This window comes from Scardinius erythrophthalmus, assembly GCF_964197995.2.
Source record: "Scardinius erythrophthalmus genome assembly, chromosome: 6".
NCBI lineage: Eukaryota > Metazoa > Chordata > Actinopteri > Cypriniformes > Leuciscidae > Scardinius > Scardinius erythrophthalmus.
The window spans coordinates 11,731,978-11,756,908 of record NC_138226.1 but is presented as its reverse complement, the minus strand read 5'-3'; the positions used below and the strand labels follow the sequence as shown (position 1 = coordinate 11,756,908).

At 37.4% G+C, this 24,931-nt stretch overlaps 1 protein-coding gene across 2 annotated transcripts in view; it reads left to right on the top strand.

Moving 5' to 3' along the window:
- The window catches only part of gli2a (GLI family zinc finger 2a), a 76,038-nt gene that overhangs the window by 41,553 nt on the left and 9,554 nt on the right, over positions 1-24,931 (top strand). The window contains exons 3-8 of one of the 2 annotated variants that reach the window (XM_081368165.1): positions 400-502; positions 8,244-8,446; positions 12,004-12,180; positions 21,996-22,197; positions 22,314-22,515; positions 24,010-24,120. In XM_081368165.1, the coding sequence (XP_081224291.1) occupies positions 400-502; positions 8,244-8,446; positions 12,004-12,180; positions 21,996-22,197; positions 22,314-22,515; positions 24,010-24,120 (998 nt within the window). Of the gene's footprint in view, positions 1-399; positions 503-3,448; positions 4,692-8,243; positions 8,447-12,003; positions 12,181-21,995; positions 22,198-22,313; positions 22,516-24,009; positions 24,121-24,931 lie in introns of those variants that run through there. The other variant, XM_081368166.1, reaches the window with a different exon arrangement.

Below are 24,931 nucleotides of genomic sequence, written 5' to 3'. Positions count from 1 at the left end.
TCAGGGTTATTGTATTGTATTGTAAAACTAAAACCATAAAAAAAATTATTATTTTTTATTTAAATAAATTGAATTTATTTAATTTCAGCTAGTTTCCAAAATCTGATTTTAGTTTAACTAGATATACTTAATTAACTAAAATGAAACCCATATAGACATGTTAAAAAAAATAGAATAAAAATGACAAAACACACAGCAAAATTACTAAACTTTAACTAAAATAAATAAAATAATAATAATAATTTAAGCTGTTAATAAAAACTATAATACTATCGCAATGATACTATAATAACACTGGATTGAATTGTGTGTGTGGTCACAAAAGCGCACAAAACACCCATCTTGTATTTTGGCCTCTGTCTTATTTGTCTTTTTTCTCTTCTGTCCTTGACTCCATAGCTCCTCATTTATTTTCAACTTTCCACACGCCGATTCCGATCGACATGCGACACCATGAGGGGAGGTACCATTACGAGCCACACCCTCTGCACTCCATGCATGGGTAAGTTTCCTTTGCACTTCGACATTCATTTTCCTCTGTCTGCACTGATGGAATCATCATTAATCAAGTCTCAAAGAAAAAAATAACCTGTTGAGTCATCTTCCGTATAAAACACACAGATTCAGAACATGCTGTGGTCAGGTCACGCCCAGTACAGCAGTTTGTCTTCTGCGTGAAAGATTGTTCAGCTCTAGTCGGAGATGTGCAGCACATGGAAAACAAATGTCCGAGTAGTGAGAAACAAATGCCAACGTTTCAAGCAGTTTCATATCACAGACAGAAGCATTTCTCATCCTTGTAATATTTCATTGTTTTGGACAGCATCTGAACCGGTTTGGAAGGTTTTGACGTTTAAACCTGGGAATAATAAGAAAGTCTTGGGTTTAAATATATTAAAAGCAAATGAGACAAACCAAATAATAAGACATTAAGTATATATATTTTTTTTTTTATCGGGATAAGCATTCACTCAAGTTATGTTAAAAATCAGAATAAAAAATAATAAATTACAAAATAGGAGCATTTTCACATATATGAAGACTAACCTGAGAAACAATCGGTGCATTTGCATTGAAAATCCCAGATTTGATAGCGGTACATACTGTGAGCCCAGCGACACTAGAACAATTAATCACAGGATAGAACAGCCCGAGAAAGAGAATTCCTGGCCTCTCTCTTTCTGTGCTCTGGCTTCTTTGATTAATGTGACTTGGCCTTGACAGAGGCCCCCTAATTCATCAAGACCTTGATTTAGCTGTCCTTTTCACTGCCTGTGCCCAATTCACCTAATTACATGTATTGCACAGCAAATTAAGCACAATGTTATCTTTTGGAGTAGTAGTGGCAAGGGTCTGATTTAGTGATCGGATCATATAGAATGATTCATGATACATAGGTTTTATGCTCACCCTTAAGTTATACATATTTGCCATGTAAAAGTCGTTGTTAGAGGAACATTTAGGGTGTGTTCACATTTATAGTTCGGTTCGCTTGGTTTGTTTGGTCCGGACCACAAAAAAAAAACATTTAGTCCTGGTCCTCTTAACGTTCAAGTTGGCATTTTAGCACTGAACCTAAAGGCATAGGGATATGTTCACAACCTAATGGGTCAGCTTTTATTACGTAGACTTCACTTCAGAACTTACCGAACATCCAAAATAATGCTCGTTTTATGTGCATAGCCTACATACTGTGTGATGGTATTTTGCCCTGATAAGAACTTGTGAAGAGCTTATAAAATGTGTAAAGTAGTCAAAAAATGGCAGGAATCCCTCCGTCACACACACAAACAAAGATCTTTTGCGAGGAGACATCTGTGCCGAACTGTAATGGGCAACATCGCGACTCACTTATTCAAAGCGTTCACACGTGGCAACCAAACATTGACACACTTGGACAAACATTTGCGAAACGAATAAATACGATTAGATCTGTACATTGGTGGTAGGGATTTTTCAATGTCTCTTTCTGTATGAGAGAATAGGTAATAGGAGTGAGTCATTGAGTCATTAATTCAACTAATTTGTTCAAACATACTGATTAATTTATGAATGAAACTAGTGACTGTCTTAAAAAGTGATTAATTGATTTGCTCTCTTAAATGATTCATGCGAACACTGATTCATTCCGGGATGCCATTACAGTGTTGCAGCGGTTGTAAGTTACTCAATATTAACATCTTCATTTATTGTCATGTAACACTGGCAATCGGGTTATTTTGGCTCGTGAGCTGCAGTTTAAAATAGTGGTTTGTATCTATTCAGATATGCTGCAGATATGTGTTTGCCAAAAAATCTTCCAAAGCAATCAAATCTCTCCCCACACGCATAAATAGGAATAGTTGACAAGTCTTCAAGATGAATGTCTAAATGTTTGTAGAGTATTTCAACATTTAAACAAAGCAATTAGCATCCAGAATCCTTCCCCCAAACCTCAATGACAGCAGAGTGAATGAGAAAAACACATCATTTGCTCAAAAGAATTTTTCTTTTGGAAAACAGTTTCAGATTGCAGTGGTATCAAGCACCACCCAACATTTTTTCAAACCAATGAATGTACTAAAAAGAAGTTGTCTAAACTAATAAGTCTTTTTATATAGTGAAGGGAAATTTTGCACATATCTTTTGGTAAATGTGATGGTAGATAATGCATGTTTGTAAGTTTTGGACATACAGTAATACTGCAGAGAAAGAGAGTGACTGGAGGGCAAGCATTGAGTTTGGAAAAGGTTCCCACGGCCGCCACAGTGGCAGTTAACTGCAGTCTCTGTGGGATAAGATGTTATTTATCTAAATCAGAGCACCTGACTAGAGATGTGGCATACAGATATTCTCTCTGGAGTCAGCAGGGAATAGGCATATTCTGAATATTTCCACAGTGCCTGCGGAATGAAAACACGGAATTAATTTATATTCATTTTATAGGAATTTATAATATATATATATATATATATATATATATATATATATATATATATATATATATATATATATATATATATATATATATATATATATATATATATATATATATATATCCTATAATATATATAACTTAAAACCATAATGTTTGTAGCCATTAAACTTGTCATGACCGTTTCAAGTTACATATCAAGTCGGTGGTTTTTGCAAAGGTTTTCTACAGCAGTTAGGTCACGAGGAACATTGCTAATGACTGCTGTAAGACGGTAACAGTACCTTCATGATATTGTTGCATCAGTCGCTCTCTTTTTTTGTGTGTGTGGTAATAGAGACACTAAAAAGAATGTCAAATGGAGACAGTTATTGTGTTTTGTTACTATGGGCTGGTACCACCCATGGTGCTACGATGGAAGACTGCTAAAAATGACAGGTAGCTATTAAGAAGAAGCTCTCTAAATGCACCATGACATACCCTGTCTATGACTAAGGTCTCCTCAACTTTTCAAGTACCATCTTGTCAGAGAGAGGGCGTAACAACAAGACCATGGCTATCATTCTTGTCAGTAGGGGCCCACTTTTTCTTATCCCCTGACAGGTAAAGTTGTAAATAATGGCTTATTATTGAAGGTTCAAACACCCAGAGCAGTTTTCCTGATTTATTAATGCGTTGACATGTTGTCTTGTCGATTTTGACTGTCTGGCGAACACTGAGAAATGTGGGAATGTACCCAAAACTGGGTTAATATGTGTTTATGTATATTTAAGCGTTGTCTCTCACTGTTGTTGACATACTTTCTCATAGTAGTTCAATTATGGCAGGCAACACTTCAAAACCACTGTAAATATTACTCCAAATCTTTAATTATGTGCCAGTAAGGCTGAGAATTCATAATGACATTATGCTTCAAGTCAGCATGAAATCAAAATTAATCCTGTTTAGTTTTTTAATGCGCATTGCTGGACTTCTTGTGCATGATTTGTTTTACAGAAGTAAAGAGGGTTGCAATTGGTGTTTCATGTTGGCTTTAAGCTTTAGTCGGCGGTTTTAAATAAAAAAAAAACAAGTGTGTAAAGAATCAGTACATTAAGAAAGAATACTTTCCTACTAACAATAGAGTTTGTCAATGTAAAGAAGGCAATTTCTGTCAAGCTGTCTTCTGCATCAAATATATTTGTGTGTTTTTAATTAACCATTTTAATTGACATCTTTTGATGATGATGATGATGATGATGATGACACTGAAACCAATGGTCACAATATTTACAATACAACCATCATGACATTTTCTGTGGTGATGCCATCTGTTGTCATACTGTCTGTTGTCAGTGACCAAGATGACAACCGACACGTGCTTATGGCCACATACAGATAACACACCTTTGCTGGCAGTTTGCAAAATCATAGCACTATTGCAGGCGAATATTAATTTTGAGCACTTGCTTCACCCTCACCCCCCTCTACAAATGGGGGGAGGGTTTGGTGGTTTGTGTATGGCGAGTCTGTTTTCTTTCAGCTCCTCAAGAACAGAGACGTCTTTATGGCTATCCTTTCAAGGAGGCTTATGGCAGAAAGTTGGCAACAGGACAAGCCTGGTAGTCTGCAGGCGTTTACTGGAAACTGAGCACGACTCCGGCTGGGTGCAAGTTGGCCTCCGAACAGAGATGGTATAAATGAGAGACTGAGATGAAGCCAGACTGTGCCAAGCATAATGCATCTGATACCTGCCATTCAGATAGTCACTGTAGGCCTTGCTCGCATCTCATTAAAGGTACAAAAAACGGTTTATCCCTTTATGAAAATGCATGTATAAGTATGATAATACATCATAAGTGCAATAACTTCTAATGAAGTCATAGATTAGCTTTGTGTGATAAACAGACCAAAATTCAAGTTATTTACTGAAGTTAATTTCTCCCCTCGGTTCTCTTCTCAAATGTTGTTTGCGCAATCTGAATATGCACATATGCATCATAATCAATTACTAACCACACAATAACCAATGGCGTTTGGCATCATCAACATCAAACCTACTGTTACATGTCTTGACGTCATGTTGGGTGATTTTTTTTAAAAGTCCCCCTGTATTGAAAATCAAGCTTTTAATATTGTTTATATGTCTCTGTGGTGTTTTTAATGTTTAAGATAAACCATGTGCAAATTCATAAGTCAACACCATTGCTGAGTATTTTCTCCTTAAAACTGCAGTAAACCAATGGCAGTCTCAAAAATGTGGTTTGAAATCGCTGGTGTTTCTGACATAAAAAACTACCTTGTAATCGCGTCAATGTATGATCGTCAACGAGTGGATCTCTGAGCTGGTGTGAGTGAGTGGAGGCAGGGCTAATTTGCATTTTCATAGAACCTCATATACTAAAAATGTCATTTTGGTAATCAAAGATTAGTTTTAAGGGATAAAATGATTAACTACAGGGGGGCTTTAAATAATTAGCTAATTAAATTTCAGTTTGTTCCTTACACAAAGCTTAAGAAAGTTTAGAATATAATGATTTTACATGTGTGGCCCTGTTTACACCTGTTTACCCTGAATGGCCTTGGTATTAAAATGCGTTTTGGTCGATCAGATCACATTTGGAAGACACTAAATACAGGTGTAAATGGGGTCTAAAACGTTTTCCACCACTTCCAGAGGTAGTTGAATCTCTGGAAACAGGGCCTATGATACTTTTAAAGTGCTATGGTCATTTTTTGCAACTTGACTGGCCATGTTCACCATTCACTTTCATTGTATGCAAAAGAGCAGGACTGAACTGTCTCCTTGGTTTGGAAACAGTGAGTAGATGATGACAGAACTGTTACTTTAAAGATTTGGCACATAACTAAATGCATTTTGATGGAGGCAATCTGTAATCCTCTTCATTCACGTGTCAAACAAATGTAAACAACGCACACTTTCATAAAAGAAACATTCGCCTTTCATTCAGGCAAAGGCTTTTTTTTCTCCCCCATTGAGTATGGTCTAATTTTCCTCGATACAAAATGAATGTGTAGCTATAGTTGTAGCCTGCTTGCCATCAAATCCCCAGAAGAACCGACCATCCCCCCATAATTTGCAGCCCGAGTGCAGAACACACCCTTGTGGAACGCAGGCTCTGATTCATACGCATGGTCATTTCCTCTCCCAGTGGAAAGTGAAGTAGTACGGGGACATAGACAGGTCTGCTTTATTTAACACTGTCTGACATTCCCTCTGTGTTCAAGAACGCTCCATTTAGGGACTCAACTGTAACAGAGATCTCTCGAATACTTCATTCTGATTGGTCAAACACAGCATTAGCCAGTCAGAATCAGTTTGACATTAGGTTCCAGATCATATAATTGGGTTTATTTTGCAATAATGACCAGCTGTTTGTTTTTTTTTCTTTCATGACCTTCCTGTATCTCAAAGAGTAGATCATGGCAGTATAGCAACGGCAAGGTCATGGGTTCACTTTGAATAAAAGTGTTTGCCAGATGCATAAATGTAAATGTGGGACATCAGGTTCTGATCTTGCTCTCGTCCAAGTGTTTAACCACTGTATACTAATATGTCATTAAGGGAACCACACGCAAACATCTCTTCAAAGTCTTCTTGCTACTGAAGATCAGAGATGTGTGCTCTACTTCAAGGAAATGTAAGAGTTACAGCTGCCTCCTGGCTGGTGTTCTTTGGCCTGGCGTGATATACCTGCCAAGACGTGACACATTTATATCCTTACCTTGACCCTGTGGGCTATCTGTGAACTTCTGCCCCGTTATCTTGTTCTACACATCAGCCTCTTCAAACAGTGACTGAGAAATGGGGAGGGAGAATTAAGCAGTCTCATCATAACACTTCAGGCGTGTGTCTTCAGAGGCATCAATCCCACGCAAACATTACAACCAACCATGTACTACAGCTCTCTCAGTTTCTACTTGTTCAATACCTCAGGTGTAAAGGGAGGAGTAGACTGTCTATGTTTGGGAGTTGTGAAAAGCAAAATATGACCAGTTTGACAGTAAAGGTCTGAAGCCCAAGAAACTTTTTGAACCAATTGGTGCTTTCAGATGTTACATCTGGACCTGGAGCATTTTTAAAGCCCTAAGTGGGCTGAGCCGGCCGTCACTCCCGGATAATCGAAAATGGGCAAAAAGGCGGGATTAGCTGAGGTGACGTGATTGCAAACAGACAGCAGACAAACGGCTAAGAGTGACAACAGCGCAATCCACCTGTCACTCAAGTGTATATGTGTTTTTGGACCCTCTTGAAAATGAGATGTTGCATCTCAAGGGGCTATCCATTAATAAATTGAAATTGAAATTGAAAGTGGCCATGCCCTTAATTATGCATAACTTTAAGGCTTAATATAATTTAAATGGATGAGTTATAAAAATAAAAAAATCACCCCCCCTCACAGTTGTCATGAAGGGCAAAATTAGCTATATAGACCAAAACCACTTTTTGTACCAGGCTGTAAAAAAAATCTGCTGTAAAGTTGGGCATATTAACATGGGGGTCTAGGGGACTGACCTTCTTTTGGACTCTGTCTCTTGTTGCCAGTCAATGAATTGCAGTTTAAGTCACTTCCGTGTTGGATTCAAGAGAGAGATCGGAAGGTTGCCGCTTGGTATATACAGTACATATGTTTTTATATATAAATCTTGAAACATGATTATAACATTAAAACAAGAAAAACAACAATTTGCCAATAAGGTAAGACAAATAAAATGTTAGTTAGATCAGCTCTATAAATAAAGATATGTTTTCTGATTTAAAAAAATCTGAATATTTATAATTTTGCTTCTCAGGTAAACTTTTGAGAATGTTTAGACATTTTGAATGGAAGACAAGACAAAGTTTTAAAGTCTAGATTGTCGAATCACACTGTTCATGGACCATTTTATTTCTTTACTTTAATATGCAACATATTTCAAAGTGAAACTGGATATTCAAGGAGAAAAAAAGATTGGATGAGATTTAATTGTATCCATCAGAAATGTGTTGAATTGTGAAAAGTGAGCATTACATACCAGAAAGGAGCCAAATGGATTTGTGATGTCATCTAAAAGGGAAAGTCAATGAATCGTGCACCACACAATCAGGAATATGCATTAAGGAAGTAAATGGTAATTTCCTGATGAGTTCCGAGCTTGTTTTAAGTGGAAAGTGTCACTGACACAGTGATAAAGATAGGGATGGTAAAAAGTATTTTTACGTGACTTTAAGACATGGATTTGCACAAAGGTTTCCTAATTGCTCTACACTTAAGCACTTAAACTATGTGGCAGCCTGTCTTTGTGTAAGAAACTAATTGCGGTCTTCTTTTTCTTTGTCTTTTGCTAGACCTCATGGATTAGCTGGCAGTCCAGTTATCTCTGATATCTCTCTCATCCGACTATCGCCTCACGCTGCAACTACCGGAGAATCCCCCTTCAACCCACCACACCCGTATGTCAACCCACACATGGAGCACTACCTGCGCTCAGTCCACAGCAGCCCCACTCTCTCCATGATCTCCGCAGCACGAGGACTGAGCCCTGCTGACGGTGAGTGTCATATTGTTTTCCATGTACCAGTGTGCTGTTGTCGCTGACAAATACACTACCGTTCAGTAAGAAATTAATACTTTTATTCAGCAAGGACACTTTAAATTGATCAAAACTTTTGTATAGATTTGTATAGTGTTACAAAAGATTTATATTCCACATATATGCTGCTCTTTTGAACTTACTATTCATCAAAAAATATATTTTTTTTATTCATGGCTTCCACAAAAATATTACGCAGCACAACTGTTTTTAACATTGATGATAATAATGAATGTTTCTTGAGCAGCAAATCATCATATTAGAATGATTTCTGAAGGATAATGTGACACTAAATACTGAAGTAATGAAATTTAGCTTTGACGTCACAGGAATAAGTTACATATTAATATAGTAAACCGTTCTTTTAAATTGCAATAATATTTCACAATATTTTTGTATATATATATATAAAAATGCAGCCTTGTTATGTTTAGCATAAGAGATTTCTTTTAAAAACATTTAAACCTCTTTCCAACCCCAAACTTCAACGTCACCTGTAAATTCAAATTTTCATTTACTCACCCTCATGTATTTTTATATTTATATGACTTTCTTTTATTATTCATTATATTCATACTTTTATTGTGATTATTATTTTTTTTTTTTGAAAAAAACATGCATAAACATTATTCTATCAAAAATACAAACATGTACATGCAAGTTGTTCACATATTATGGTAGCCCTGTTTGTGCTAAATAGAGTGAATTTACACCTTTGCCATTAATATGTTTATAAGCAACTGAAAAAAGCACAAATGTCAGGGCATGTCAGAACATCTCAAGGACCCCAAAAACCCATCAGACCCCAGAGGGTTAAAGGAGAACTCCGGTCAATTTTAACATTGAGCTCATTTTTTTGTAAATTTGGAGTGCTGTCAATACAGAGAACAACGACAGAAATCGGTGTTGCCTACACCATGTTATCCTCTTTTTAAAATTTGCACCCTGTTGTCTTCAATGGGGCAAGTTTTAAACCTGCTTTTAGCCTCTTAACATCCTTGATGTGTCATTACAAGTGCACAGCTAATGTGAGTGATTCCTTCAGAGTGAACACGGGTGAATCTGACTGCAGTAGATGTGAAAGATATGAATAAAAATGATGTTATTTCAGCCAGCGCACATACCTGTATTTTCTTCCTGTTTTCGGTCGAAGTCCATAGTAATCGATTGTCGAGTTCACGCGCGTGATCATAGGTAACTAAACCTATGCGTGTGAACTCGACAATCGATTACTATGGACTTCGACCGAAGACAGGATGTAAATACAGGTGTGTGCGCTGGCTGAAATAACATAATTTTTATTAATATCTTTCACATCTACTGCAGTCAGATTCACCCGTGATCACTCTGAAGGAATCACTCACATTAGCTGTGCACTTGTAATGACACATCAAGGATGTTAAGAGGCTAAAAGCAGGTTTAAAACTTGCCCCATTGAAGTCAACAGGGTGCAAATTTTAAAAAGAGGATAACACGGTGTAGGCAACACCGATTTTTGTCGTTGTTCTCTGTATTGACAGCACTCCAAATTTACAAAAAAAATAGCTCAATGTTAAAATTGACCGGAGTTCTCCTTTAATGTTTTATGTTTTGTGCACTTGATAGTCACTGGGAAACATTCACTTTCATTTTGTGAACATCCTGTCTAGAATCTTATTTTGTGCTTAAAAAAGAAGAGAGTCACCCATTAACTTCGCAGGTTTGGAATGACATTAGTGTGAGATCCAAGAGCACTTTCAAATCACCCATTGTACCACCTAAAAATGGATTGTATGTTTATGGGAGTATGTCTAGGAGGAAGAATACAAACATTGGTTAAGGATGAAAGAATTTAATGGTTCTGCTCCTCCACAAACTCAAACACCACAGAAGCTCTCTCTTCTGTTTATCTCCTTTATTGTGTCAATGACTTAGACATTTGGAATGCTAAAAACATTACTGTAGCCCTGCTCTTACATGGCTTGTAAGCCTGAATGTGCAAATAGATAATATTGAGAAAGAAACAATTTCCCAGACATTATCGCCCTTGCCATAAAGCATGGTCCTCTCAGCCCTGTTACTATAACAGGTTGGGACGAGCACCCCAAACCAGAGATAAGTCACCAAGCACATTCTCCTTCCAGTAATGGCTCTGCTTTCACACTTAAATAAGCAATGTGGAAAAGATTGTGTTGGTGATTAAATGGTGGCAGAATTGGAAGGAATGGAAGGAACTGAGCTTGAATGAATAAAAATAAAACCTAAAAAGCCTTTTTTGACTGTCTCATATACACCGTGTTCCCAACAGTTCACCTACAGTTTAAAAGGTCTCACATAAAATAATTATATGTGATTAATTCAATGATTTGCATAAAATACCATGCTAATCCTAGTCTAAACTGGATTTTTTGCACATTATACAATCAACTAACTTCGTGACAGAGCTTCAGTCTTGCAGAAGTCAATCATGTTCTCTGTGTAACAGACGGTCCTTAAAGAATTGCTGATTAAGATCACTGAAGATGTCCCAAGCCCCAGAGCAGTGTTCTGACTGCTGATCTGCCCTCATTGGTCCACTGCCTCAGGGCTTTTTTAGCCCCAGCCTCTGCTGCACCCCTCCTTACACCGTTTCTGAGCCCCTCTAGGGACGCAGTTATACGATCCGGCGAGCGTGGAGAAAATAAACGGCCTTGTTCTGCCATGAATCCAGCACAAACACACGCCTGTTCTTTTTTAACCTCGCTGGGGCCTAATTGTTCCTGATAGAGCTGTTATGGTATGAATGGCCAAGCAAGCAAGAATGGGGTGGAACCCTCCCCCCATCCTGAGCGTCCCATAACTTAAGCAGCATGGGCGTGAATTGCTGTTATTTCTTCGTCGTAGGCGAGTGTTACAGAAATAACGTTGGAGGCACTAATGGTTATCTGACCTCAGCAGACAGAAAAATAAATATATCACTTGCATGTATTGCCTTTGACACCTTTAGATTAGCGTTTACTAGGTGCAGGTGTTAAAGTTTAGGCAAAGGGCTTAAGGGGAAGGGGAGAGCAAAGTAAGCTGTGCCACTTTTTACTTTTAGGCATATTTCAAGATGTCTACTATAAACTATTTATTAAATAGAAAACCGTTATTTTAAATGGCAGTTTTTACTGTATTTTTTATCAATTAAATACAGATTTTTTTACTTTCATTGTTATTAAACAGTTCATTACTCAGCATTTGTAATATTTAGTATTTGAAAGCTTACTATTAATATTAGTTAAGCCACTGGCACAGCTTGCCCCAAATCATCTGGTACACAAAATGCTTTATTGAATAATTCATGGCTAGATAATTTACATTTTGTGACTAAAAATCCAAAAATGTTTACAACTTTTCTCATGTACATCTCTCATAAGCAGCGGTATACTGTATTTAAATACTGTATAAGGTCATGTGACAAACATTGTGCAGGGGACTATACGTCCAACCCCACTTTTCCCCACCTATGTGTTTGTGTGACTCCTGAAATACTAAACTCTTCTCTGTCTTTGCAGTGACCCATGAACACCTGAAGGAGCGGAGCTTGTTTGGCCTGCCCCCTCCCCCGCCTGGGGCCAACCCCTCAGAGTACTATCACCTCATCACCAGTCACCGCAGCCCTTACGGAGACCTGCTCATGCAGACGGGGGCCGCGGCTGCTCATCTCCCTGACTACATGAGCCCAGTGGACAGTGAGTTATTCTCCACGAGCACAGCACTAACCAATATACTACATCCATTAAAGGGGTGGTTGATTTCATTTTTCTAACTTTAGTTAGTTTGTAATGTTGCTGTTTGAGCATAAACAACATCTGCAAAGTTACAAAGTTCAAAGCAAAGGGAGATATTTTCTTTTAAAGAAATTGCTTTTTAAGGACTACAACAAACGGCTGGTAGGGACAACACGACATTCCTCCCGGGTTAGTGACATCATGAACCCTAAAATTTACATAAACCCCACCCCCGGCAACGCGATTTATAGATTATCAAGACAGAATATGCTAATCAATGACTAGAAGATATCTACTTATAAGCTACATAAATTTATCAACTAACCATTCAGAAATGTTGTCTACATGTTGTCACTTCTTCTTGAGTCTCTCCATCTTTTTCCAACTCCGGTTTGAACATAAAAGGCTAAAATTGTTTTAAATTTTCAGTGCATGTCTGTGTGAGGTAATCGTAGCTGCTAACACACTAGCTCTTGAAGCTCCGCCCTCTGTGCTGGGAGCAGCAGCTTATTTGCATTTAAAGGGACACACACAAAAACAGTGTGTTTTTGCCCACCCTCAAAAAGTAACAATTTTAACATGCTATATGAAAATATCTGTGGGGTAGTTTTGAGCTAAAACTTCACATACACTCTCTGGGGACATCAAAGACTTATCTTACATCTTGTAAAAAGGGCATTACACCACCCCTTTAAAGAATTTGTGCTGCAATACTTTGTTTCATGTGAAGAGAGCTAGAAGTAAGTATTGGGTTCCCAGGGTGCGACTTAAAGTCGCAAATGTGACAAAATATACATTTGCGACAATACTGTCAGATCTAATATTAGAATGTAAGAATGAAAACTTTGTCAATTTGTGACCTTGTCAGATTTCATCTGATTAGCAGTCATCAGTTTACATTAATTCAACTAATTAATGCAAGGCTTATTCCAATATCTATTATAGCGACCCTTGAATGGCTGTCTGAGACATTTCGAAATGCAACAATGCACAGAAATGTGTTAGTGTAGCCAGACGTGTTTGCATTCACATACTTTTGTGGGCTTTAAATCAATCTGATTACCAACTCATGCATCTTTAACTGCATGTTGCCATATAAACAGCATGTTTTTTACACTGTAAATTATATTCTAATATTTTAACAATTAAAATAAGGAAAAAATGCAATTGCAGTTTTGTAAAATAAACAAAAAAGTAATTTGGCTCTTAAAAGTAAAAATGTGTGAGGTTTTTTTTTATTATTATTTGGACCCCTGCTTCTCCAAGAGTGTAAACACTGTGGCTTTGTGGTGCTTTCAAAATGTTGTTTTGTAGGTTTAAATGGGCCGGCATGTCAATTTCTAACTCAACCAATGGTGTTTTGACTTCTGTATATCGAGCAGGACAAACAAGGGGAGTATGGCAAACCTGTTTGGAGATAATCTTTATTTTTCCAATTCTGTTTAATGCCACTATTAGCACTGAAACTTTAGACATCTTCAAAAAAAAAAAAAAAATCAGTCTTTCTTACAGGACCAAAATTAGATGCAATCAGTACCAGTGTTATTTTAGTATAATTTATATACTATTATACAAATTATTTGGTATTTTAACATTTTTCATGGTTTTTTTTTTTTCAGGTTTTAGTAATTGTGTTGTTTGTTTTTGTATTTTTTTTTATGTTTATATAGTTTTTATTAATACGTTTTTATTAATTTATTTTTTAGATTTATAAAGTTGTATTTTAATACTTCAAATTAGACAACAAAAATGGTAAAAAAATTGCCTTGGCAACTAGCTGAAATAAAATAATTTTAAGTTTTATATATATGTATATATGTTACTTCAGTCAATATTTAATTTATTTTATAAAAAAAAAAAAAAAAAAAAAAATCAGTTAACGATAATAACCCTGCCCAGTACGAATATCTTACTAATTTGCTACACTCTGCAAATAATTGTGTAAAAAATAATAGATCAGAAGCTTTCCACATCAAAGAATAAGTCTTTCGATCTTCACCTGTGTATAAAACATGACTCACGTGGCAATCGGCAGTAAACATGAGCCATCTCAAAAATTTACGAGGCGTTTCTGTTACGGCCTCTAATTCAGATTGGGCTGCAGGTGTGATGTGTTATTATAAGTAACATTCGACTTCCCTCCAACCTCACCTTAAAAGGGAAATACAGTGTTTGGAGGAGACATATTTTTTTGCTGTGGCTGTAATGCCAGGTCTTTCATCTCTGCTTTTTGTTTTCAAGGATGTGTTATGGCAACTATGTACCCCCTTCTGCTTCTTTGTAATGTGATCCAATTAGTCATGTAATGGACGGGTGTATGTTCTTGATCTTGTAAGGTACTGATTACTCCTGGCTCAATAATGTACCATTGTTAAAAGATGCCCAGAGGATCACGATTGCATGTCGTTGCGTAATCTTTAGGGGTGAACCAGGGCGAGTAGGTTGCAGGTCTCACGGTGCCAAGCAGGTTTTCGGCTCTCATCCAGAGTTTAGGCGAGAAATACAGTGTTGTGAATGGGTAACTCTGTGAGAGAGGATGAGGGGGAAGTCAGTGTAGGGTGTCTGCTCAGGAAACTTGAGATTGTAAATAATCAAGCTGGCACGCACTCTTGCCTTGATCCAGTCCAGCCACCCACAGTAACTCATAGTGCCACAAATCCACATTTTTTCAAGTTTTCAATATTTTATATCAGCGTACGTTTATTTTAATTCAAGTAACAAAAATGTTTTTTTTTTTATGGTTTTAATTTTAGTTAACTGTATTTACCCTGGCCAGTACAAATAGCTAATTTGAAAGTAACCAGGCTGGCACTCACTCTTTCTGTGATCCAGTTCAGCCACACACAGTAACTCTTAAGGCCCCTATATACTACAAGTGATATCGAAGAGCGAACTGGTGTGACGTCATTTCGAACAAAATCAGGCCAAAGTGAAGGTAATTTGGAGTTTGTTTTCTGGAGTTCAAAACAGCTTCCCAAAGTGAAGTTTATGGAAAAGTTTGCTCTGGCTGATGAACACCTTCAAGTAACCATTGGTCCGTGCCTATTACGTAATAGGGAGGTGTAATACGCAGGTAAAAACATGAACACACTGGAGAGCTGCTTTATAGTAGAAACTTAAATTGTAATTTAAACTGAAAGTGACACTGTTTTTTCATGTTTTATACTGTAAAGCTGCTTGATTTGAAGCAATCTATTGTATAAAGTGCTTCGTAAATAAACGTGACGTGACTTGACTAGATTGCCGAATTGCAGAGCTCATGCAAACATATCCACATCGCTATGATCAGATGTTTTCTCAATATTGTAATTTTTGTTGTTGTTTTTTTTTTATTGAAAGGAAAGTGCGCAGCACATCTTTACATGTTAATTTAAACACTGCTCCAAACAGTGTGGTATTTTGAACTTATTTTTTCCCCTAAGCGAAGAACAAAAAAGAGCTATGAATATATTGCGGCCATTGTGCCACAAATCCACGGTTTTCCAAGTTTTTTATATTTTATTTTATTTCAGTTTACATATATTTTATTGCATGTAGCAGAAATGTTTTTAGTTTTAGCTAATGATAATAACCCAGGCAAGTACTAATAGCTAACTAATTTACTGCACGTAGCGAAAAATTGTGTAAAAAAGCTTTCCACGTCAAAAAAATTTGTCTTTAAATCTTCACCTGTGTATAGAACAGTCCAGCCACCCACAGTAACTCCACGTACCCTCTCACATCACATGCCCCAATTACTTCTAATCACAAATCAAACACGGAACCTTTGCGTTTTTATGACTGTAATGAGTCGGTCATGAGAGTTCTGCATCTCTGACTGCTAACGCTGGCCGCCGCGGAGCTGACTGCCCACAGTTTGTTTAGTGAGGCTTGTTAGCTCAACACATCATGGGGTTTTTCCCCTTCCCAGCTTGTGTCTTTGGCCTTCTCGTCCGCCTGGCTTGATGTGGTCTCACTCTGGGCACTCAGGTGTTCACGGCTCTCCACACCAACCCACAGACACAGGGCTTTCATTGATGGCCGATGTCAGCTCATGGCGTGGTGGCATAAAGCAAGCCCTTCAGTAGAGCAAAGTCCTGATAAATATGCATTGCAGAGCCTAGCGTTTGTCTTGGAATGGTGTGCAGATAAAATTCGTATGCGTATTTAAAAATCAATTTATGTTCTAATAAATTCAGCAGACCCACCACTAGAGTGAGTGTTCAGCATGCACAAAGTGGCCCTCTTGTTTTTCCCTTCATGATTCCCATTTGCCCATTAGCTGACTTGGAGAGAGAATGTTCGGGTTTTCCTGTAAATGGTGATCGTTGTTGTAAAAAATGAAAACCGTGCACATGGAAAATCTGTCCAGCCTGTCATTTAGAGCCAACATGTGCAGCACTGTAAATTTATTTGGACATTCGGCAGTTTTACACGCACTACTGGGTCAAACCAAGACACTAACTGGAGTCATGCGGCGTTGAATAGGTTGTTATAGACTTCACTGTACGGCAAAATAAGCATTTTGACGTTTCATATAGCTGTAAACCTCACTGTAAAGCTGTATTTTCTACCAACTCCACTTTGGATAAAATCCACCTATAAGACCCCATTACAATACATGAGGAGTTGAAAAACTGAAATGCTATTATATATATAATATAATATTATATTTAATTATTTATTTTGTTAACTATTTTTGCATTTTATTTCATTTGTTATATTATTTATTATTTTAACAAGCAAATTTAAATAAATATGCTATAATGCAGTGAATACTGCTATTTTTCACTCATGCAGTGGCTCACATGCACAGACTTTGGTGCCGAAAGTAGTATTTAAAACAAATCTCCCGTCTTTAAATATGATTAGTATGTAACCCCACATCAGTCATCCATGACTTATAAAGGTAAGAGTAAACTCTTAAGACGCAAGAATGATGGATCATCGCCCCCCTCTTGAATTTAAACCCAAAAAGCTTTGAATACATGTAGCTCACTCCTGCAGATCACTTTCCTCCTGCCAACTATGTGAATGCCAAACGCATTTGCCCCAACAGGCCCCAAAATAACAAATAGAGGAAAACAATGAAAGGAGACGGAGACGGCGTCGGCTATGAGTGCACGTCTTGCTGAAATGCTCCATTGCTGAGCCAAGTGCATGTGCATGCCATTGGCGTGCACTTTACATGTTAATTATGGTCTGCGTCTGACACGCCGATTGAAAGCACAGTCGCCACTAAAAACAACACAGCCGCATTTCCCCATCACACCCAGACGGGTTTTTACTCAATGGGCACGTTCCGTAGGCCCTTTTTGTGTACTTTCAGTGAATCTATTGCACATGCAATGTTATGAGAAGTCTCAGTCAATGCTTCTCAATGGGTGAGATGGGAAATGTTGGCCTTACGCCCTCTGGATGGATGAAAGTGAATAAATAAATCACCACAGCCTCCGGCTCACAGTCAGACTCTGCCTGATGCCCAAAACAGCAGGATAATAGGTTGAACAGACCTCCGTTTTATCGATGGCTCAATTCAGCTCTGCTTCTTAACTCTACGTTGACGTGAAGGGGTTTGCAGCCTCTAATTGAGTTGCTTTCACAGGAATGATTCAAGATTATGAATGGAAAGAGGGGGGAAACAAGTGCTGAACTCATTTGTATGGCATAGCCAGAGGGAACAGTTTAAGGTCCCGTGATAATAGCTACTGCCAAAGCAAATGTCTGCTGTCCGGCTGCAGGCAGGACTCTGGTGTTTTGGAACGGAGGTTTTTGGGTGTATAGGAATGGAGTCTCGTTGTCACCACTGCTGCTCAGTCCAACATACTCACACATACATATGCCTGCACAACAAACATTAACACAAGACGCTCCCATTTTGCACTTCAACTTTCTTTTTTTTTCTCTTTTTAATTGTAATGTACACTTGTCCAAAAGTTGTTGTTTTTTTTATCCTGAAAAAATGTACTGTATATATTTATCGCGGTTTCCACAAAAGTATTAAACAACACAACTGTTTTCTAGATTGATAATAATAACAAATATGTCTTGAGCACTGAGAAATCTGCATATTAGAAAGATTTCTGAAGGATCATGTGACTGAAGACTGAAGTCATTATGCTGAAAATTCAGCTTTGCCATTACAGGAATAAATTAAATTTTAAAATATAATAAAATAGAAACAGTTATTTTAAATTGTAAACAATAATACTGTTTTTACAGTTTTTTGTTTTGTTTTGTTTTATCAAATAAATGCAGTTTGAACTTCTTTCAAAAACAAAATTGGTACTGATTGCATTTTTTTTTTATGTATTTACCTGTTTCATTTTTACATTCAAGTATTTATGATTTATACGATTATTTGATTTTTATTATTTGATAATGGTTAGATGATTCTAGATGTTAGATGATTGTCATTGATCCCCGAAAGGAAATTCAAGCAGAGTAGGAACATAGGAATAACACCTTCCAAATACATATTTTTCTGGCATCCCAATAAAAACATCAGAGCAGATGCCTAATGTAATTGCCTCTTTCGTATACGTGCAGAGAGCGCCTGTAATTATAAAGCTATATATCAGGCCAGATCCTCAATTAGAAGCACCTCCTCCTACCCACCATTCCCCTTCCCACAGGGTCGACAGGACTGCCTGAGCCAGCCTCTGCCACCACCGCCTCACAGCACTGCACATCTGGTTTAGCTCTCTCCCAGGAACCTGTGCACCCCTAAATTAGAGACACTGCCTATAAAAACAGACCATTGCAGAGTGTGTGGGACTCGGCAGCTGAGGGCAGGCCAGGCGCTGATACCCCCTGCTGTTCTCTTCACTCTGTGGGCAGCGGCCTGCTAAGTGCTGCCACACACCGTCCTATCAACGTGGCAGTCGCACAGCAAACTGGAAAAGTTCTTAGACAGAATCTATTAGCGGTTTTAGGTATATTTTTAGTTTATTTTGGTATAATTAAATAGAGACATTGATTTTTTGTTTTTTTATATACAACTAAATGAAACACTAATTTCAAGTTTCTTGTTTTTGTCATCCTGTGGTTTGCCATCTGACCCCAGACTCGCAAACTATTGCTGCTCCTCTCCAACCAAAGCCAACCTCCCAATCTTAAAAACACTGAATGAAATGACACATTTATTTAACCTTCCTAAGATGGAACCTTAAAAAAAAAAAAAAAATACTTACCTCTAGGGCTGTGCGATTTAATCGTAATTGATTTTTGATTCTGACTTCCAACGATTATGAAAACCAGATAATCGAGATAAAATGATTATTGTGCCACTGCCGCATTCCGTCAAGCGCACATTCCTTTCCTTCACAGTGGTGCGCTTTTGTTCCTCCGTAAAAGCCCAAACTTAAAGCTACACTTGTGTAATTTAAGTTGATTCTTAGCAAAAAACGCTTTGTTCTTTCAAAACTATATGTGCTCATTAATGTGTTATTACTTTTCCGTAAGCGTTGAATCTGCCATTTAGAATACATATGAGCTAGTCGCTCGAATGGCGGAAGCCATGTTGCGCCTCCATCTTAAAAATACATTAGCCAAAGAGGGACATACCTGGAAATTCAAGCTTTGCCTTTCACGTTTTTACACTTAGTGGCACCGTGACGAATGCGAGGGGGAGATTACTCGCGACTGCCGGCAGATTTGAAATAATACGGCCAGCGTAGGAGTTAAAACGCCTTCAGAATGGGAGGGGCTAGAAAATAATGTTCAGTTAGTTGTCATATACAATTTCACCGCTAGATGGGAGCTAAACACGAATCAGCAAATGTACTTCGGATATCCACATAAACAAGTACACACAAAAATATCAAAATGCCTATTTGGAGAGTATTCACGTAAACAGTGGGTTTTGTCTGATGTAAACGTACACCGTTAAAAAAAGAAAACACTTGTGTAACAGTACTGTATATTGGATCCTGAATTAGCTCTTAAAGTGACAGCAGCCTAATAAACCTGTAGCAGTCTGTCATTAATGATAATCAAAAAACAAATGTTGAATAACTTGTGTAGCATTAATAGGGATTAATCTATATTTAATGTGTACAGTAAGACTATGCAGTGTTCAATGCAGTGTTGTTTTACAATTGATTATTACTTTTTTGTTGTAGGCTATTTACTTGTCTGAATACCACTGTTAGTACATCTTCCCGAAAAACTTAATAAACTGTTTATTTAATTTGTATTTTCGTTCAGTTGAATTTATTTGTCCATTTTGTTTGTAATTAGTTTTTTTTATTGTATTGCTGACTGTTAATTTGTCATATGTAATTGTTTTGAGGACCATTTTCTTACATTAGTTAGTATTAGTTTTTGTTGAAGTATCTATAATTGTGAGATTTCGCTAATATATTAAAATTATAAAATTTCCGTTTGATGTAATGGTGCAGAATGACACACTTTACCTTTAAATTAAGCATTCAGGGATCAAATGTCAAAATCTCATTCTTTTATATTTAGCGTAACAATAATAGTTGCTGTTTGCAGTGCACATCAAAACTGTTGCTTAAAGAATGGCAGGGGAGTAATTAACTGGTTGGAGGCTGTGGATTTGTGAGAGTTTGACAGGCGTCTGTTTGAAATGTCAGTTGAAGGTTTTTTGTGAGGTGCTCATGTTTGTGTGTAGTTTAATGGACCCATTACATGTTTCCTGTTGTAGCACCTTTGCTGATGCCCCCCTGGAAGGCAAAAAAGCCTCCGTGCCCGACTGCTGTTCTCTGTCCGCTTACACCAGTGCTTAATGCACAGCACCTGTTTACTACAGTTCAGAGCACATGCACATAGAAACGTGGCCTTTAAGTCAACACTCACTCAGCAATTGGAATGCAAATGGAAATGCAAAGTTTTTGATACTTTTGTAATTTTCCACCCTTTTTTGCCCTTATAATTATCAAGTGTGAATGTGGATATGCTTGTTACATAACTTTTGACATCAGCATTTGCACTTTTGTTTAAAAAAAATGTTGGAAATATTTTTTCTAAGGAAATTAATATTTTTATTCAGTAAGAGAAACTGTAAAGTACAGTACAGAATATAAAAACAAATACTGTAATTTTAAATTCTGTAAATTCTGGTCTTTTTTTATCAGTTTCCACAAGAATATTAAGCAGAACAACTGCTTGTGACATTAGTAATACTAAGAAATGTTTCTTGAGCTCCAAATCAGCATATTATAATAACTTCTGAAAGATCACGTGACACTGAAGACTGGAGTAATGATGCTGAAAATTCAGCTTTGCCATCACAGGAATAATTTACATTCTATTATTATTTTTTATTTTTTTTAAGTCATTTTTAAATAAGTATTTTTTGTATTATTATTATTATTATTTAAATAATACTTCACAATAGTAAATAATATATTTTTTTTTATATCTTACCAACCCCAAACTTTGTACGGAATTGTAAACAAATCTAACTTTACTACTTTTTTGAAGTTGATTAACATACACAGATATATATATTCTTGGAGATAATTATCAACGGAAAGGCACTCCTAAATAATCTTACTCAAATCTCCTCCTCTAAGTTAAATATAGACTGTTCAGCATTCCAAACATTATTTGCTTGCTTGTTTGCCTAATTTTACTCTCTGATCAATGTTGTTAAATAGCATCTGTTTGGCATTCTGCAGAACACCTCATTGGGTGAGATTGGTATGATTAGACTGTTAAATTATTCATAGTGAATTGTGTGCAAGCCAACATAGGAGTGATTCTGGAGATAAAGAGAACTGAACGGATCTCTTTAAGGTGAGAGTGAAAAAAGTGTCTTTTCTCTCCAGTGTCCCGTTTCCCCAGTCCCAGACTGACGCCGAGGGTGAGCAGGAAGCGAGCGCTGTCCATCTCGCCAGTCTCGGATGCCAGCATCGACCTGCAGACCATGATCCGCACCTCGCCCAACTCTCTGGTGGCCTACATCAATAACTCCCGCTCCAGCTCGGCTGCCAGCAGCTCTTACGGCCACCTCTCCGTCGGGGCCATCAGGTACAGGAATGACCATTCCCCCATCTGTGTTGAATTCTCCTTGTAAATGTTTTTGCAGGTTGCCCATTGTTTGAACTCACCCTAAATGTGACTAATTCCTTTTTCTCACATCTCAGTCCGTCCTTCACATTCCCACATCCTATCACACCAGTTGCATACCACCAGCTGCTGTCCCAACAGAGAAGTCTGAATGCATTTGGACACACTCCCCCCCTCCTACAGCCTTCTCCTTCCCTCAGTTCCAGGCAGCAGACGCTGGTGGCAGCTGCTGCACTGACCAACAACAACAGCGCCGACACCAACACAGAGTCCAGCCAGGTGATTTTACAGAGGTTTCCATACGTGTTTTCAGGCTTCCAAAGGTCTTGACTTGAGAAACCTGGAAATTTCATGTTTATAATATGCACTACTATTCAAAAGTTTAGGGTCAGTAAGTTTTTTTTTGTTTGTTTTTTGAAAGAAAGAAATACTTTTGTTTTAGCAAGGAAGCATTAAATTGATTAAAAGTTACCCTAATCCTGAATTTTTTTTATCACGGTTTACACAAAAAGCAGCAAGACTGTTCAACATTGATAATAAGAAGAAATGTTTCTTGAGCAGCAAATCGGCATATTAGAATGATTTCTGAAGGATCATGTTACTGAAAACTGGCTGCTGCAAATTTAGCTTTGCCATCACAGGAATTAATTAGATTTAAAAAAGATTTGAATTGTAATATTTCCCAATATTGCTGTTTTGACTATTTTACACCTTGGTGAGCATAAGAGACTTGAATTAAAAAATATTTAAAAAATCCGACTGACCCCAAACTTTTGAACAGTAGTGCATAGTTTAAGGGATGCACCAATAAATAATTATTTCCGATACAGATAGGCCAATAATTGCGTTCATATTATGGCCAATAATCAATAATTGCAGATGTTGAAATTCTATACTGTTGTTTTTAAGTAAATTATAAACATTAACTAACAACAAAAATAAATCATCAAACGCTACAAGTGAATTAAGGGATCACGATATTATAATGTACTGCATGAAAAATGGATATTAATTTTGGTATCTAAGATTTAATTGTTAGTGTTTAAAGATTAACTTTAAGCGTTAAATAATGGCAAAGGTGAATAGCATTGCTATAGTGGTACACCATCACTACCCAACATAAACAAACCAGGGAATTCAGGCTAATCTGAACTAATCTTTTCATTCATCCCCATTTTTTCATTCATCAGCTTCTATAGAAGGCTGTGTAATGCTCATCAACCAAGGATCCAAGGATCCACTCCCATGTAAACACTGTGGCCATCCAGAATATAAACTTCCTCTAACCTCCTCTCACACTATCCAGAAACTCACCAAATCAGTTTTCCTTCCAGCTTTATTGCTGATCTCCAAACCACATACACACACTATAGTTATGAGAAACACATTTCCCTCACTTTTGAGCAAACCGTGTCAGGGTTATTGAGTTAATAGAAAACATGGGCCTCTGCCATACTATAGTGGTTGGAAGAAAAGGCACCCCCACTTCAACGGAGAGCCTGCATGTTCACAGAGACTGTCTGTTGAATTATGAATCCATCTGAGGATCAAAGTCTGTAGTCGCTCTCTGGGCGTAATAATTTCTTCCTTTTCATATTTCCATCTGACAGATGCTCATAGTGCAGTCTAAACTGTTTAGTCTCTGCGGCAAGTTGCTTTGTGAAATATGGCATCTGGAGCATGGTGCCCTTGTAGGCGTGAAATCACCACTCATGCCAGAAGCCAAACCGTCGACATGGTGTCTCCAATGACTCTTTTCTTGCTCTCTTGCAGAATGCTGGTGGAGATCCTGCTGTCAGCAGCACTGTCAACCCTATGATATTCAAGAGGTCAAAGGTGAAGACTGAAGCAGATGGACCCCACCCCATCTCACCTGGTTCTCAGGTTTGTGGGATCATGTTCATTATCACTTTAGGTCATCTTAAGCTTCAAAATGGACTCAAAATAATAACTATTAAAGCTTCATTAAATAGTCCATATGATTTTTGCTCTATATTCCAAGTCTTCTGAAGCTAAACAATGGCTTTGTTTGGAAAACAGCCCTAAATTTAAGTTAAAAAATGTAGTAAAAAAAAGTCCTTTTTTTCTAATCTTTTCAATAAATTATTGATCCACTTCACAAAAACCACTTTATATGTATCTCTCTGTTCATCTCTGCTCACCTCTTTTAAGTCTCTCTTGTATCTTACTCTTTTGAAGAATTCTCGGCTCATTTCCAGTTCTGTGATAGTGTGCTGGTAAGATACATGAGGAGGGGTGTGGAGTGTGATCAGGGCAGATGTGAATTGATGACCACACAATAGTGAGCCAAATATAAAATATAATGGACCTCTTTCAAAACCCTTCATATTTGAGGTTTCAACACTTGGAATGAAAGAAACCAAACTCTGGATAGTTTCAAAGGAACCATTATCAGTTGTTGCTTTAGTGCTCTTAACAACATAGCACTCGCTGGTAGACATACCCTTGACTTTTGACTGGATATCACACAAATTAGCATGTGGGAGGTGACATTAGATGTGGCCATGAAGCATTCCGTTCTCTCGCCACATTATAGAGGTTTCGAACCATTTAGCTTTAAACTTCATTAAATCTCAAAAGCATTCTTAACATTCCCAAACCTTAAGAGAAACGAGGATTGCAAAATCGACATGACCACCAACAATAGTTCCCATCTGATTCTCAATAACTCAAG